The 15,275-nt window shown below is 42.1% G+C and overlaps 3 protein-coding genes across 3 annotated transcripts; 2 read left to right on the forward strand and 1 right to left on the reverse strand.

The window, feature by feature from the left end:
• Nucleotides 1–117: 117 nt before the first annotated feature.
• LOC141336294 (RNA exonuclease 5-like) lies at nt 118–3,502 on the reverse strand. Its single transcript, XM_073841860.1, has 7 exons — nt 3,147–3,502; nt 2,682–2,743; nt 2,361–2,484; nt 2,172–2,277; nt 583–693; nt 364–452; nt 118–246 (listed from the first exon to the last, which is right to left on the reverse strand). The coding sequence occupies exons 1-7, from the start codon at nt 3,285–3,287 to the stop codon at nt 118–120; spliced, it is 762 nt and encodes a 253-aa protein (XP_073697961.1). The 5' UTR covers nt 3,288–3,502.
• Nucleotides 3,503–3,770: 268 nt separating this feature from the next.
• eri2 (ERI1 exoribonuclease family member 2) lies at nt 3,771–9,695 on the forward strand. The gene is given in 9 exon segments (XM_073841724.1): nt 3,771–3,793; nt 4,871–4,935; nt 5,018–5,098; nt 5,177–5,304; nt 5,393–5,546; nt 5,660–5,760; nt 5,935–6,016; nt 8,398–8,495; nt 8,497–9,695. Coding segments are annotated over 9 exon segments (1,602 nt in total). The 3' UTR covers nt 9,367–9,695.
• An 863-nt stretch (nt 9,696–10,558) lies between these two features.
• thumpd1 (THUMP domain containing 1) lies at nt 10,559–14,626 on the forward strand. Its single transcript, XM_073841675.1, has 4 exons — nt 10,559–10,869; nt 13,414–13,588; nt 13,679–13,927; nt 14,073–14,626. Exons 1-4 carry the CDS (start codon nt 10,678–10,680, stop codon nt 14,378–14,380), a joined length of 924 nt encoding a protein of 307 aa, XP_073697776.1. The 5' UTR covers nt 10,559–10,677; the 3' UTR covers nt 14,381–14,626.
• Nucleotides 14,627–15,275: the final 649 nt, after the last annotated feature.

The following is a 15,275-nucleotide window of genomic DNA, read 5'->3' on the forward strand; positions in this document are numbered from 1 at the left end:
ACAAACACAGTATTAAAAACCAAGGATTCCAAACTTTTGAAGAGGGTTATTTTAATAATTTCAGCTATTTTTGGTCTCGTGGACTACATGTAAACATCCTTTATGTGAAATATCTTACTAAAGTGTGTACCTGGTGCAGTAGTCGATGATGGGGTTCAGTGGTTTGACCAGTTCATCCAGTATACAGCATCCACTGCCATCCACCAGAGCCACACGCGTGACCTCTAACCCCACACGCGTCAGACACTGAACACACAAACACACATCAGAGCACAGCCGGCCAATCACAGCGCAGATCAGATCAGCCAATCACAGCGCAGATGAGAGCAGCCAATCACAGCGCAGATCCCTGCATCCACTCACCATCTCACAGTCCAGACCGAACAGAGGACTGCTGTCCGTCACGCTCCCATCACTCTGTGTGCAAACAAACCCCTTACAGCCCTGGCCACCTGCACGGCATCATGGGAACATATCATGAGCATGTGTGTTTGTGTCATATGTCCCAGATATATATGTGTGTGTGTGTGTGTGTGTGTGTGTGTGTGTGTGTGTGTGTGTGTGTGTGTGTGTGTGTCTCACCCTTCACAGGATACTTCTGTTTGATCATTTCCTCTTCGGTCAGCAGGAATTTGCTCAGTCCTCCGTTTCTCAGACCGAAGCGTTGAATGACAGGATGCCACATCACCGCACCTGCACACACACACACACACACACACACACACACACACACACACACACACACACACACACACACACACACACACACACACACACACACACACACACACACACACATTCAGGCCTGCCCTCCACTAAAGATTGTCCTGCTCCACTAGTAGTCATTCATTTAAAGCATTAGTCAACTAATCACACGTTTATTATTAAACCATTTCAATCACAGTGATGAGCTTTGAATTGCCCACATAGCGCACACATAAAGCTTGCACCAGCAGAAGTAATGATTATGAAAGAGTCAGGAAAAAAACAGCAAGGAGCCTGCATTAACGTTTTAATCATTTATTGTTAAACTACTGCTTTCTTTGTTTTTGGCTTAAGAGATGAAGATGAAGTTGTGAATTCACTTTATGTGCAAAATTGGAATAACCACTCAATCTAAAAATGTTCAGATATAATAAATGACTTGCGATTCAGAGAGAGCAGACAAACCATGCTGCCCTCCAAAGGCAAAGCGCAGTAACTACACATTTGGTCAGAGTTGAGTTAAGGCTTAAAAATGGACTTTGTGACAACTGTTTTGTTCAACTGTGTCCTGTTTCAGAGAAGCCAGAGTGTCAACATGTTTGACTAGTTGCTGTAAAAACTTTCAAGGCATTTTTCTTAGTTTTAGTGTTGGCGTAGTTACTGCACTTTGCCTTTGGAGGGCTTTTTCGCACAATTCAAAAACCACCTCAAGCGATCTTAAAAACTTTTGCATTTTGGTGTTTCTATCACTCGTTCCTGAAGTGATTCGTTCAAACGCACATTAAAACGCAGATGGAAACATAGCTACTGACTCTTCATCTCAGCAGTAGTGATGTGCCCATATGCATGTTTCAAACCGATTATATAATCTGAGAACATTTGTTTTCTTTTTGAATTGATTCATTTAAAAGTAGACATTTCAGTCTGTATATATATTTTATTTTCATGCCTGTGAGGCAAGTATTCACAGGGTTTCAAAGTTTAGTGCGCAAGTTCACAGAAACTGAGCATAATGTTTGCTTTCATTATTTTCTGAAAGCGCAATGTTTTGTTGTTGTTGTGAGCGCACATAAATAAACAGAGTTTGCAGATTCTAAAGATGTATTACTCTTATCTGTATGACCAGAAATGAGGGAGTATTTTAAGAGCAAGTGAGCAATCGCGCTACTATTCAGCTTCAACACTCCGCACAGACTCTTGAATAGAGCACATTCTGTAGGTAAACATTAGATTAAGCAGCCATGTAAAGTTGATGCTCCCTTCGTGTTTAAATGATAAGCCATATTTGAGGTTGACAAATGATAAGTGAGCGTTTGGATCTCCTGCCTGATGTACTGTATTATCACAAAGACCAGCCGTTAACCATCTTTGTTCTGCAACTAAGCGACTAAAACAATTTTGGTTGACCAAGCCTCTTCTTGATGACTAATGGTTAGTTGACATTGATCATGAGACGAATAACTCACCTGGAAGCGTCGCACGTGTTTTTGGCGCTCTGTCACACATCTGGACCTCGCCGTCGAGGAGGTCTGAGATCAGCAAGTCACACGAGGAGGGCGTCAGACTCCATCTCTGAGAAACACAGCACTCATCAGTAACCGCAGTCAGCAGTGTTTGTGTGATGATGATGATGATAATGTGTGTGAGAGACTCACTGCGCTGTATTTGTTTCTCAGGTGTCTGAAGTGACTGAAGTATCTGTAGAAGTGACTCTGTGTGAGTCCATCCAGAATCATCACGTTCACACGGGACACTCGCTCAACGTCCACACCAAACCAGCTGAACACACAAACACACCGTCAGATACTGTCAGATAAAGAGTGTGTATGTGTGTGTGTGTGTGTGTGTGTGTGTGTGTGTGTGTGTATATGTGTGTGTGTGTGTGTGTATATGTGTGTGTGTGTGTGTGTGTGTGTGTGTGTGTGTGTGTGTGTGTGTGTGTGTGTGTGTGTGTGTGTGTGTGTGTGTGTGTGTACCTGGGTTTCCTCACGTTGCGTGAGTATCTGAGTGTGATGTACTGGATCAGATCACGCACGTCCTTCACCACGGCAACACATCCAGATCCAGAAACACACAAACACTCAATCAATGAACCATAATCAACACGACTTCATCAAGTGAGTGAATCTGAATTAATATGAGTGAGTCTGAATGAGAAAATGTGAATGAGCCTGAATGAGAATGTAAGTCAAGTCACTTTTATCATAGTGCTTTTAACAACACAGATTGTGTCAAACCAGATTTACAGTATTAAATATGAAAATAGTGTGTAATAATGCAAAGGAAAAACAGTGAACACAGTTGAAATCAGTTCATCATTGATTCAGTGATGTTATCTTCCAGCTCAGTTCAAATAGTATCTGTCAATGTGTCTGTGAATGAGTTAATGTGAGTAAATGTGAATGAGTGTGAATGAATGTGAATGAGTGTGATAGAGTCACCTGTGAGTGGAGCTGCAGTCTCTCTCTCTCCTCACTACAGTCTGAGATCAGACTGTCCACTGCCTTCCTCTTACAGCACGAGGAAGAGGAGGATGAAGATGAGTCCATCTGTCCTTCAGCTGATCGAGTTTCACTCTTCATCTCCTCTATTGATCCACTGTTGATGATGATGATGATGATGAGCTGTTCTTCAGCTCCTCTGCCCTGGAAACTCAGTCTGATCTACATATAATCATCTCCATGACTAACTAGAGCGCTCCGCATGTCATGTCGGGTGTCATGTGGTCATTCCAGTGTAAATACAGCGATATAATCACGTAAACACAAGAGCGAGAGCGGCACATGTGTTCGCTGATCAACAGCTCTGAGATCGACTAGCCTCTACTGGCGCGATCTGCAGCTCTGTGTGCGATTACCGCCGATCTCGACCAATCACAGGCTCCGCTGGGGAACACGACCGGAAACACAGCACAACAACGGAAACAGTGTCGCTGTGCGGGTAGTTTAAAAATGCGGTAGTGTTTAATAAATGTTATAATGTTTGTGATGTTGAGCGTTTAGCGAGTGATTTAGCAGATGTGTGTGTGTTTAACGCGAGTGTGAATCTGCAGCAGCGGAGACAACATGTCAACCAAGAGTCTGGCGAAGTAAGAAACACCAACATCTGATCTACAAACACACACTACACTCAGATTATGAAGATTAAACACTACACTACTATATCACCACCTAAACGACTATTGATCAACACAATACACTGACACTAAACATACTCGACCAGTCAAACGTTTTTGAACAGTAAGATTTGAACCAAACCTACATTTATTTGATCCAAAGTGCAGCAAAAACAATACAGTTTTTAAATATTAGAAAATGTAATGTATCCCTGTGATCAAAGTTGTATTTTCAGCATCATTACTCCAGTCTTCAGTGTCACATGATCCTCCAGAACTCATTCTGATATGCTGATCAACAAACATTTCTGATTATTATCAATGTTGAAAACAGTTGTGTATATTTTTAAAGATTTTTTTTGTTTGTTTTTTTGATGAATTGAAAGAGCCAAAGATCATCAAATGAAATGCTTTTGTAACATTATACACTATGCCATTCAAAAGCTTGGTGTCAGTATAATTTGTCATTGTCATTTGATAGAAATTAATAGTTTTATTTAGCAAGGATGCTTTAAATCAGTCAAAAGTGATGGTAAAGACATTTATACTGTTACAAAGGATTTCTATTTCAGACAAATGCTGTTCTTCTGAACTGTATAATCGTCAAAGAAACCTGAAAAAAATTATACGCAGCTGTTTTCAACAACAATAGCAATTATAAATGTTTTTGAGCAGCAAATCAGTATATTAGAATAATTTCTGAAAGATCATGTGACGCTGAAGACTACAGTAATGACGCTGAATATTCAGCTTTGAAACCAGAAATAAATTACATTTTAGAATATATTTAAATGGAAAGCAGTTATTTTAAATAGTAAAACTATTTCACAATATTACTGATCTTCTGCATTTTGAATCAAATAAATGCAGGTTTGGTGAGCAGAAGAAACTTCTTTATAAATCTGACTGTTCAAAAACTTATGACTAGTAATGTAAAATGTGTATAAAAACCATTCTCTGTATTTATATTAAAATATTTGTTCATTGTGTTATGTTTAGAGTAATCTGCTTGATAATGTCTATCATGATGATATTCGTCTGTTTGTCCAGAGAGCTGGGTCTGATCCGGAAGCGCAGTCATTCGTCTGGAGCTGATCAGCGTTCGTCTGTCTGCAGTAAGAGCTCATCTGTGTCGATCTGATCTGATCTGTTGTCATTAATGTGTGTATCGTCACTGACTCTGCTGTTGATGTTCAGAGCAGCGTTTCTCATTCCTGATCATCATTGATTTCGAGTCCACATGCTGGAGAGAGAAGAACAGCTCCGGCCAGGAGATCAGTAAGAGTCCTCACGCTTCACGTCTTTGTGTTTCACATCTCATGGTTTGGCTTTACGTCAGTGTTCCTCCCTCATCAGTTGAGTTTCCGGCGGTCCTGCTGAACGTGTCGAATGGAGAGGTGGAGTCAGAGTTTCACTCGTATGTTCAGCCGCAGGAGCGTCCCGTTCTGTCAGACTTCTGCAGGGAGCTCACGGGCATCACACAGGTCTCTCTCAGCTCTGACACGCTCCTCTGATGATGATGGTTAACACTGCTCTGTCACTCACTGTGTCCTGCGTGTGATTGGCTGACAGGATCAGGTGGACTCCGCCCCTCCTCTCCACATCTGTCTGTCCAGATTCAGTCGCTGGCTGCAGGGCCTCCAGCAGGAGAGGGGCGTGGTCTTTGAGACGGACAGCGCAGGCCCCGCCCCCTCCGGACACCCCTGTGCGTTTGTCACATGGTCAGGTGAGAATGAAGCACTCACAGCTCAGATCTCTGTCTGCTGTCTATCTCTTGTGTAGGTTTATCTGTAATGTGTGTGTGTGTGTGTGTGTGTGTGTGTGTGTGTGTGTTTGCAGACTGGGATCTGGGAGTCTGTCTGCTGTACGAGTGCAAAAGGAAGCAGCTGAGCGTTCCTGAAGCTCTGAAGAGCTGGATTGACCTGCGAGCCACTTACAGGGTACAAACACACACACACACACACACACACACACACACACACACACACCCACCCTGATGAACAGGAGAGATCAGCCTGGTTTGGGTCATGGTTTACTGAGCTGTTTACTGAATTATATATGAAGAATACTGTGGTAAAGTAGTGTAGTGTTTGACTCTAGTGGTGGTTTGTCAGCTGTTCTATAACAGGAAGCCCAAAGGTCTGAGAGGAGCTCTGCTGGACCTCGGCATCCAGTTCACAGGAAGAGAGCACTCAGGTATACACACACACACACACACACACACACACACACACACACACACACACACACACCACCTAAGTCAAAAGGATAATGCTTTGGTTAATTTATAGTTAAGAGATGAAGTCCAAATTATGACATGCTAAATCATAATTATGAGAAAGTTTAATAATAGTTAAGATTAAAAATGTATTTTGGGTAATTTGGGATCAAATGTTGAAATTTTGAGATGAAAAGTTTTATGAGATTTAATTATGAGATAAAAAAGTGAATAATTAGTCCACAAGATAAAGTAGAAATTGAGTTAAAAGTCTTCATTCTAAGATTCTAAGTCACAACTATGAGATTAAAAAGTTGAGTTAGAAAGCTGAAATTATGAGATAAAGTCTAAATTATGAAACTGAATTCATAATTATGGGATTAAAAATTTTAAATAAGATAACATTATGAGATAAATGTAAATTATGAGAATGTAAGACATACAAATTAAATTGAGACAAAAATAAATTATGAATCATAAAATAATATAATGAGATAAAGCCAGAATTACGAGAAAAATTCATAACTATGAGATAAAAGGTTCAAATTTTGAAATGCTACTTCATAATTATGAGATAAAGACAACATTTTGAAAAATAATTTTGAGAAATGCATAATTACAAGGTAAAAACTAAACATTTTGAGCTAATGTCTTCATTCTAATATTCTACCAAGTCATAAAGTTGAGTTAGAAAGTTGAAATTATCTGATAAAAAGTCTAAATTATAAAATGCTACAATGGAATTATGAGATAAAACCACAATTATGGGCTTAAAAACATTTAAAAACCAATTAAAAATAAGTTATATAAGTCATAATTATGAGATTTATTTTTTATTAAATTGAGTTAAAAAATGTGTTTGACTTATTATTATTATTATTATTATTATTATTATTATATTGAAATACCCATGATTGAGAGCGAGCCAAAATTATGAGAGAAAAGTTGGAAATTTGAAATGCTACTTCATAATATGAGATAAAATTCATAGTCATGAAAGAAAAAGCTGAAATGATGGTAATAGAGAGTCTAAAATCTGATATTACAGTCATAATTATAATATATAAAGTCAAACTTTAGAAACAATTATAACAAAATTGTAGTCAAATCAACTTAAGTAATATTGTAATTTTTTTACTTTATAATAATGACATTATAATTTAACTTTTTATTCCATAATGATTGACTGAAGCAGTAACACGTTTGTTTAGACACTATGAACTATTTGCTTACTATTTTGCATATTGGCTGTTTATTAGTACTTATAGGCCGGGTTTCACAGACAGGGCTTAGACTAAACCAGGGTTAGGCCATAGTTCAATTAGGACATTAAAGTAATTTTTATAAACATGCTTACAAAAAACATTACTGGTGTGCATCTTGAGACAACTATATTATATTTTAAGATCAATCAGTGCAATTTTATTTCAGTTGAAACAACTCAGATTTATATTTTAGTCTAGAACTAGGCTTAAGCCTTGTCTGTGAAACCGGGGGATAAAGTACATATTCTACATCCCTAATCCAGCCCAAGCCTAACAACTACTGTACTATTAGATTAGGAGTTCATTGAGGCAGAAGTCTTTAGTTATTAGTTAATAGTGAGAATAAATAAAGTGTGACTAATTTTTCTGATGTTGAAATCCACTCTCCCTCTGGTGTCCCGCTGGTGTCCCTCTGGTGTCCCTCTGGTGTCCCGCTGGTGTCCCTCTGGTGTCCCTCTGGTGTCCCTCTGGTGTCCCGCTGGTGTCCCGCTGGTGTCCCTCTGGTGTCCTGCTGGTGTCCCTCGGGTGTCCCTCTGGTGTCCCTCTGGTGTCCTGCTGGTGTCCCTCGGGTGTCCCGCTGGTGTCCCGCTGGTGTCCCTCTGGTGTCCCGCTGGTGTCCCTCTGGTGTCCCTCTGGTGTCCCGCTGGTGTCCCTCGGGTGTCCCTCTGGTGTCCCTCTGGTGTCCCGCTGGTGTCCCTCGGGTGTCCCTCTGGTGTCCCTCTGGTGTCCCTCTGGTGTCCCGCTGGTGTCCCTCTGGTGTCCCGCTGGTGTCCCTCTGGTGTCCCGCTGGTGTCCCTCTGGTGTCCCTCTGGTGTCCCGCTGGTGTCCCGCTGGTGTCCCTCTGGTGTCCCGCTGGTGTCCCTCTGGTGTCCCTCTGGTGTCCCGCTGGTGTCCCGCTGGTGTCCCTCTGGTGTCCCGCTGGTGTCCCTCTGGTGTCCCGCTGGTGTCCCTCTGGTGTCCCTCTGGTGTCCCGCTGGTGTCCCTCTGGTGTCCCTCTGGTGTCCCGCTGGTGTCCCTCTGGTGTCCCGCTGGTGTCCCTCTGGTGTCCCTCTGGTGTCCCTCTGGTGTCCCGCTGGTGTCCCTCTGCTGCTCAGGTCTGGTGGACGCGAGGAACACGGCTCTGCTGGCGTGGAGGATGGTGTGTGACGGCTGTCTGCTGACCGTGACCAAGTGTCTGCGGAGGGTGAGTTCTGTCTGCACTCCTGCACACCTGCACAGGTGACTCCACCCCCTGCACACACCGCAGCCAATCAGGAGCGGCGCTGAGCTGTGTTAAACGAGTCTCTCTCTGTCTGTCTCAGGCGCTGGTGAAGTCCAGACCTCCGTGTGGAAACATCTCCAGTGAGCGACCCTCAGCCCTGAGTGAACGTAACCCACAGCAGACGAGTGTGTGTCGATCTCTGGTGTCTCCTCGCACCCTCCTCTCCAGCTCACGCTCACCGCTGTGTGGCTCCGCATCCGCACCCATCGGGAATCACAGCTACGGCACACTGGCCGGACTCTCAGACACGACCTACGACCCCGACACCCCAGATACCTGTCAACAAGATGGAGACCTGCTGACCGAGGAGGAGGAGCCTGGCTCCTATGATGATGTGCTGCTGGGGGCGGAGCCTGAACCCACACAACCCAATGAAACCACATCAGTCCACCACAAAACCACCAGACCGGCGTCCAGCTCCTCAGGTCTGTTTAAGACACCCAAACCGCTGCCGCGCACAGACCCTTACGGGCCGCTCTCACGCTTCTTAGGACGCAGCGGAGCATCGTTCACTGTTTATAAAGACCCGCCCACTATGCCCCGCCCCCCTCCTCCGTCCTGCGCTGTCATTGGCTCGTCGTCTAAGATCACGGCTCCTCTGTGTGGCTGCGGCCGGAGGGCCAGGCGTCTGACGGTGGGGAACGGCGGGCCCAATCACGGCCGTGTGTTTTACTGCTGCGCCGTCAGACGCCAGAGCTCCAGCCGAACACACAAGGGCTGCGACTTCTTCAAATGGGAGTCTGGATTAATCCAGAACCACCTCAGAACACCAAAGAACACCGGCTCCAGATCCCTCCGGTGACTCCAGAACACTGTCTGTGTGATTTATATAAACCTGTAGATGTAGAATTTATTTATTATGAATGCCTTTTGAAAAGAAAACACTTTTTAAGTATTTTTATGACTTCTGTCAGGGACAAATGCAACCTTAAACATGAACCTGGACATTTCTACATCTGTTCTTACTCCTTCAGAGAGGTTAGGATGTTCCTCACAAGAGATCTCAGAATGGCATACTTTTATAAAAGATATAATAAAGTGTACAATGCTAGTATGCTTCAGATGATGTATGGATTTAGACACTTCACCTCATGTATTAGTTATCAGATATGGAGAATGCTGTCTGTCTGAGTGCTGTTTGTGTTCTGCATTACAGCATCATGATGATAATGAATTGTGTGTTTGTGATTTTAGAACCCTGTAAAATAATATTTATAATAAACCACTTTTGAAAACACATTTAATGCATATTTAATGAATTCTGTCAGGGACATTAAAACATTTACAACATTTACAACATTTTTTCCCAACTAGTTAAAAATGTGGTCCAGATTTTAGAACTGCAGACATTATGATGTAAGCTACTTAATTAAATAATACATTATAAATATTTTTTTTAAATGCATAAATTATAAGAATTGTGTAAAAATATTTACCTATGCACTGCCAAACCTTTAGACATTATAATGCAATAAAATAAACCAACTTTAATATGTAACAAGGGATACGCGAATTTTATAATGCGTTTATCAAATAATACAATGTACTACAATGATCACTATTAATACTTTTATAACACATTATGCACAAAGGTTTAAAATAAAGTGTTAAATATTTTTTTACACAAATACAAATTTAATTCTATATATTTGGCAACACATTAGTATAAGGAACAATTCTCTCTATTAACTAGTTACCTATTAGCATGCCTATTATTAACATATTGACTGCTTATTATTATAAAGCACGTTCTGCATGATCATATTTACATAAGCAGCAAATTAGGAGTTTACTGAAGCAAAAGCCATAGTTAATGGTTTGTTAATAGCGAGAACTGGACCTTAAAATAAAACGTGACCATATATTTTCATAACCTTAAAAAGAGAACACATGTGATGTTTATTTATGGTCTTGTAACTTTTTAGCAGCTCCGTCAAACGCGTTTCGTAATCACATGTCCCACACGGCGCCCTGTATGACGAGTGCTGCAGACAGCTTGAAGCGCGACACTCACAAACACACGCGTGTCAGGAGCGCGCTCACAAGCCGGAGTTTCTTCATCGCTTCATTCAGAAACAGCAGAAGCGGAGAGTGGGTTTGATAAAGTACAGTCATGTCTGAGACCCGCAAGAGGACCAGGAAACGCTTCGGCGGACACGCGCACAAGAAACAGAAGGGCTCCCGCGAGCTGGAGGTGGGCGCGCAGGGGGTTCTCATTACCTGCAACATGAACGAGCGTAAGTGCACGAGCGAAGCCTTCAGCCTCCTCAACGAGTACGCGGACGCGCTTTACGGCCCCGAGCAGGTGAGCAGCTTGATGTCAGACATGTGTCTTTGTAGTGTACTTCACTACAGTTGTTACTTAGAGATGTTACTGTAATGTACTTCACTATAGAGATGCGTTGCTGTAGTATAGTGCACTATAGAGCTGCGTTACTGTAGTGTACTTCACTATAGAGATGCGTTACTGTAGTGTACTTCACTATAGAGATGTGTTACTGTAGTGTACTTCACTATAGAGATGCGTTACTGTAGTATAGTGCACTATAGAGATGTGTTACTGTAGTGTACTTCACTATAGAGATGCGTTACTGTAGTGTACTTCACTATAGAGATGCGTTACTGTAGTATAGTGCACTATAGAGATGTTACTGTAGTGTACTTCACTATAGAGATGTGTTACTGTAGTATAGTGCACTATAGAGCTGCGTTCCTGTAGTATAGTGCACTATAGAGATGTGTTACTGTAGTATAGTGCACTATAGAGCTGCGTTCCTGTAGTATAGTGCACTATAGAGATGTGTTACTGTAGTATAGTGCACTATAGAGCTGCGTTCCTGTAGTATAGTGCACTATAGAGATGTGTTACTGTAGTATAGTGCACTATAGAGATGTGTTACTGTAGTATAGTGCACTATAGAGATGTGTCACTGTAGTATAGTGCACTATAGAGCTGCGTTCCTGTAGTATAGTGCACTATAGAGCTGCGTTCCTGTAGTATAGTGCACTATAGAGCTGCGTTCCTGTAGTATAGTGCACTATAGAGCTGCGTTCCTGTAGTATAGTGCACTATAGAGCTGCGTTCCTGTAGTATAGTGCACTATAGAGATGCGTTCCTGTAGTATAGTGCACTATAGAGATGTGTTACTGTAGTATAGTGCACTATAGAGCTGCGTTCCTGTAGTATAGTGCACTATAGAGCTGCGTTCCTGTAGTATAGTGCACTATAGAGCTGCGTTCCTGTAGTATAGTGCACTATAGAGATGCGTTCCTGTAGTATAGTGCACTATAGAGCTGCGTTCCTGTAGTATAGTGCACTATAGAGATGCGTTCCTGTAGTATAGTGCACTATAGAGATGCGTTCCTGTAGTATAGTGCACTATAGAGCTGCGTTCCTGTAGTATAGTGCACTATAGAGCTGCGTTCCTGTAGTATAGTGCACTATAGAGATGTGTTACTGTAGTATAGTGCACTATAGAGCTGTTACTGTAGTATAGTGCACTATAGAGCTGCGTTCCTGTAGTATAGTGCACTATAGAGATGTGTTACTGTAGTATAGTGCACTATAGAGCTGTTACTGTAGTATAGTGCACTATAGAGCTGCGTTCCTGTAGTATAGTGCACTATAGAGATGTGTTACTGTAGTATAGTGCACTATAGAGCTGTTACTGTAGTATAGTGCACTATAGAGATGTGTTACTGTAGTATAGTGCACTATAGAGCTGTTACTGTAGTATAGTGCACTATAGAGCTGCGTTCCTGTAGTATAGTGCACTATAGAGATGTGTTACTGTAGTATAGTGCACTATAGAGCTGTTACTGTAGTATAGTGCACTATAGAGCTGCGTTCCTGTAGTATAGTGCACTATAGAGATGCGTTCCTGTAGTATAGTGCACTATAGAGATGTGTTACTGTAGTATAGTGCACTATAGAGCTGCGTTCCTGTAGTATAGTGCACTATAGAGATGCGTTGCTGTAGTATAGTGCACTATAGAGCTGCGTTCCTGTAGTATAGTGCACTATAGAGCTGCGTTCCTGTAGTATAGTGCACTATAGAGATGCGTTCCTGTAGTATAGTGCACTATAGAGCTGCGTTCCTGTAGTATAGTGCACTATAGAGATGCGTTACTGTAGTATAGTGCACTATAGAGATGCGTTCCTGTAGTATAGTGCACTATAGAGATGTGTTACTGTAGTATAGTGCACTATAGAGCTGCGTTCCTGTAGTATAGTGCACTATAGAGATGCGTTGCTGTAGTATAGTGCACTATAGAGCTGCGTTCCTGTAGTATAGTGCACTATAGAGCTGCGTTCCTGTAGTATAGTGCACTATAGAGATGCGTTCCTGTAGTATAGTGCACTATAGAGCTGCGTTCCTGTAGTATAGTGCACTATAGAGCTGCGTTCCTGTAGTATAGTGCACTATAGAGATGTGTTACTGTAGTATAGTGCACTATAGAGATGCGTTCCTGTAGTATAGTGCACTATAGAGATGCGTTACTGTAGTATAGTGCACTATAGAGCTGTTACTGTAGTATAGTGCACTATAGAGCTGCGTTCCTGTAGTATAGTGCACTATAGAGATGTGTTACTGTAGTATAGTGCACTATAGAGATGTGTTACTGTAGTATAGTGCACTATAGAGATGTGTTACTGTAGTATTGTGCACTATAGAGATGTGTTACTGTAGTATTGTGCACTATAGAGATGTGTTACTGTAGTATTGTGCACTATAGAGCTGCGTTCCTGTAGTATAGTGCACTATAGAGCTGCGTTCCTGTAGTATAGTGCACTATAGAGATGTTACCAGTGCACTACGGTGATGTGATATTGTAGTGTGTGTTACAGCCTGCAGACAGACAGGACAGTCTCAGTGAGGATGAGGAGGAGGATGAAGACGCTGAGGCTGCTCTGAAGAAGGAAGTGTCTCAGATACAGTCGTCTATAAAGACACATCAGCAGAGGTTCAGTGCGGTGGACAGCGGAGCCAATAATGTGGTGTTCATTCGCACTCATGGAGTCGGTGAGAGAATCAGATCATTAGCTCTATCAGAACACCTCCGACTCTGATCATATAACCATCTCTCTCTCTCTCTCTCTCTCTCTCTCTCAGACCCAGAGCAGCTGGTCCATCACATCCTGTCAGACCTCCATCAGACGAAGAAGAGGAAGTCGCGTGTGATTCTGCGCATGCTGCCGGTCAGCGGCACCTGTAGGGCGTTTCCTGAGGACATGGAGAAGTTTCTGAGTGTGTTTCTGGAGCGCTGGTTCAAAGCACCGCTGCGCACCACCTTCCAGATCTGCTTCAAAGCCCGAAACAGCAGCCACAACAAGAGGGATGACGTCATCAAAGCCGTGGCCGGTACAGCAGCGCTCACACACACACACACACACACACACACACACACACACACACACACACACACACACACACACACACACACACACACACACACACACACACACACACACACACACTCACAGCTGTCTGCTCTGCTGGGTTTCAGGTCTGGTGGGGAAGATGAACCCGCTCCATAAGGTGGATCTGACCAACCCTGAGCTCACCATCATCATCGAGATCATCAAGACGGTCTGCTGCGTCAGCGTCCTCAAGGACTACACACTGTTCCGCAAGTACAACCTGCAGGAAGTGGCCAAAGAGCCCACCAATCAGGAAGCAGCCAATCAGAACACAGGTCCACAGGAAGCAGCCAATCAGACACAGGATCATGGGGATGGAGAAAAAGCGGATGGGAGTGCAGAGAGCCATGATGTCACTACTGGCAACGGGACGAAGGAGGCGGAGCTTGAGTGAATGTGTGTCACATGACTCTGGCTGGTTTTTAAAATCATTTTTACACCATTTGTGTGTTTTGTTCAGGCTTTAGTTTTTTAAGCAGTATTTCATTGTCAGCAGAATGTCTTTTGTTTTTACTTCTGTTTGTCGGTGATATTAACAGTTTCTGTTTGTTGTACAGGACTCTTGTGTCATTTTGGACACATTTTCCTCTGAAAATAACACAGAGATGTGGAAATCAAATAAAACACAACTGAAATCACACGTTTATCAGTACTAATGTCTGTTTCTAAATGTTGAGACGTTTCAGGTGGGAGCAACTCATGGAATTCCAGCTATTCTTCATCTGTGGAATATGAAGAGAAGGATTCAAAAACACAGTTCTCCTGTATAACCAGTGTTGGGGAAAGTTATTCATTACAATATTGCACTACTTCATAAAAAAAGTAACTAATTATGTCACTTAGTTCCTTTTTATGGTAAGTAATGTGTTACATTACTTTTGCGTTACTTTTCAAACCTGTCCAGGGCTTTCTTGGTTGTTTTCGATATAAAAAGTTTTGGCTATTGAAAAATTTGGCTATTTTTGGCCTTTTTACACCAAATTTCAATTTTTGCTTATTAATATGGTTGAATTGGATAATTGATGGTTAATAAAATGGGATTAAATACATAAACAATATTTGTGTTATTTAATTATTGCAGGTTTGCGTCATATTCTAAGTTGCATTTCACGTTTTTTATTAATTTTGAGGAATACTGAATCAGTTTTTTTGTGAGTGAGATTAATGCGTTTTTAGTCTAGAATTACAGTAAGATCATGTTCACACATGGGGACAGGAGACTTTTTAGTCAATAAATGGGAAAACAAAGTAACTCAAATATGTTCTTGTAAATTGTAAAAAAAAACTGT

The sequence above is a fragment of the Garra rufa genome, chromosome 6, assembly GCF_049309525.1.
Source record: "Garra rufa chromosome 6, GarRuf1.0, whole genome shotgun sequence".
In the NCBI taxonomy this organism is placed as follows: Eukaryota; Metazoa; Chordata; class Actinopteri; order Cypriniformes; family Cyprinidae; genus Garra; species Garra rufa.

What these genes read in the sequence shown, in the direction of transcription:
- LOC141336294 (XM_073841860.1), bottom strand. Translation starts at nt 3,287, where the DNA reads ATGAAGAGTGAAACTCGATCAGCTGAAGGACAGATGGACTCATCTTCA. An exon ending in GACTGCAGCTCCACTCACAG is followed by an intron (nt 2,744 to 3,146) that starts GTGACTCTATCA and finishes GCCGTGGTGAAG; the next exon opens with GACGTGCGTGATCTGATCCA. An exon ending in ACAGAAGTATCCTGTGAAGG is followed by an intron (nt 453 to 582) that starts GTGAGACACACA and finishes GATGCCGTGCAG; the next exon opens with GTGGCCAGGGCTGTAAGGGG.
- thumpd1 (XM_073841675.1), top strand. Translation starts at nt 10,678, where the DNA reads ATGTCTGAGACCCGCAAGAGGACCAGGAAACGCTTCGGCGGACACGCG. An exon ending in CATTCGCACTCATGGAGTCG is followed by an intron (nt 13,589 to 13,678) that starts GTGAGAGAATCA and finishes TCTCTCTCTCAG; the next exon opens with ACCCAGAGCAGCTGGTCCAT. An exon ending in CGTCATCAAAGCCGTGGCCG is followed by an intron (nt 13,928 to 14,072) that starts GTACAGCAGCGC and finishes GCTGGGTTTCAG; the next exon opens with GTCTGGTGGGGAAGATGAAC.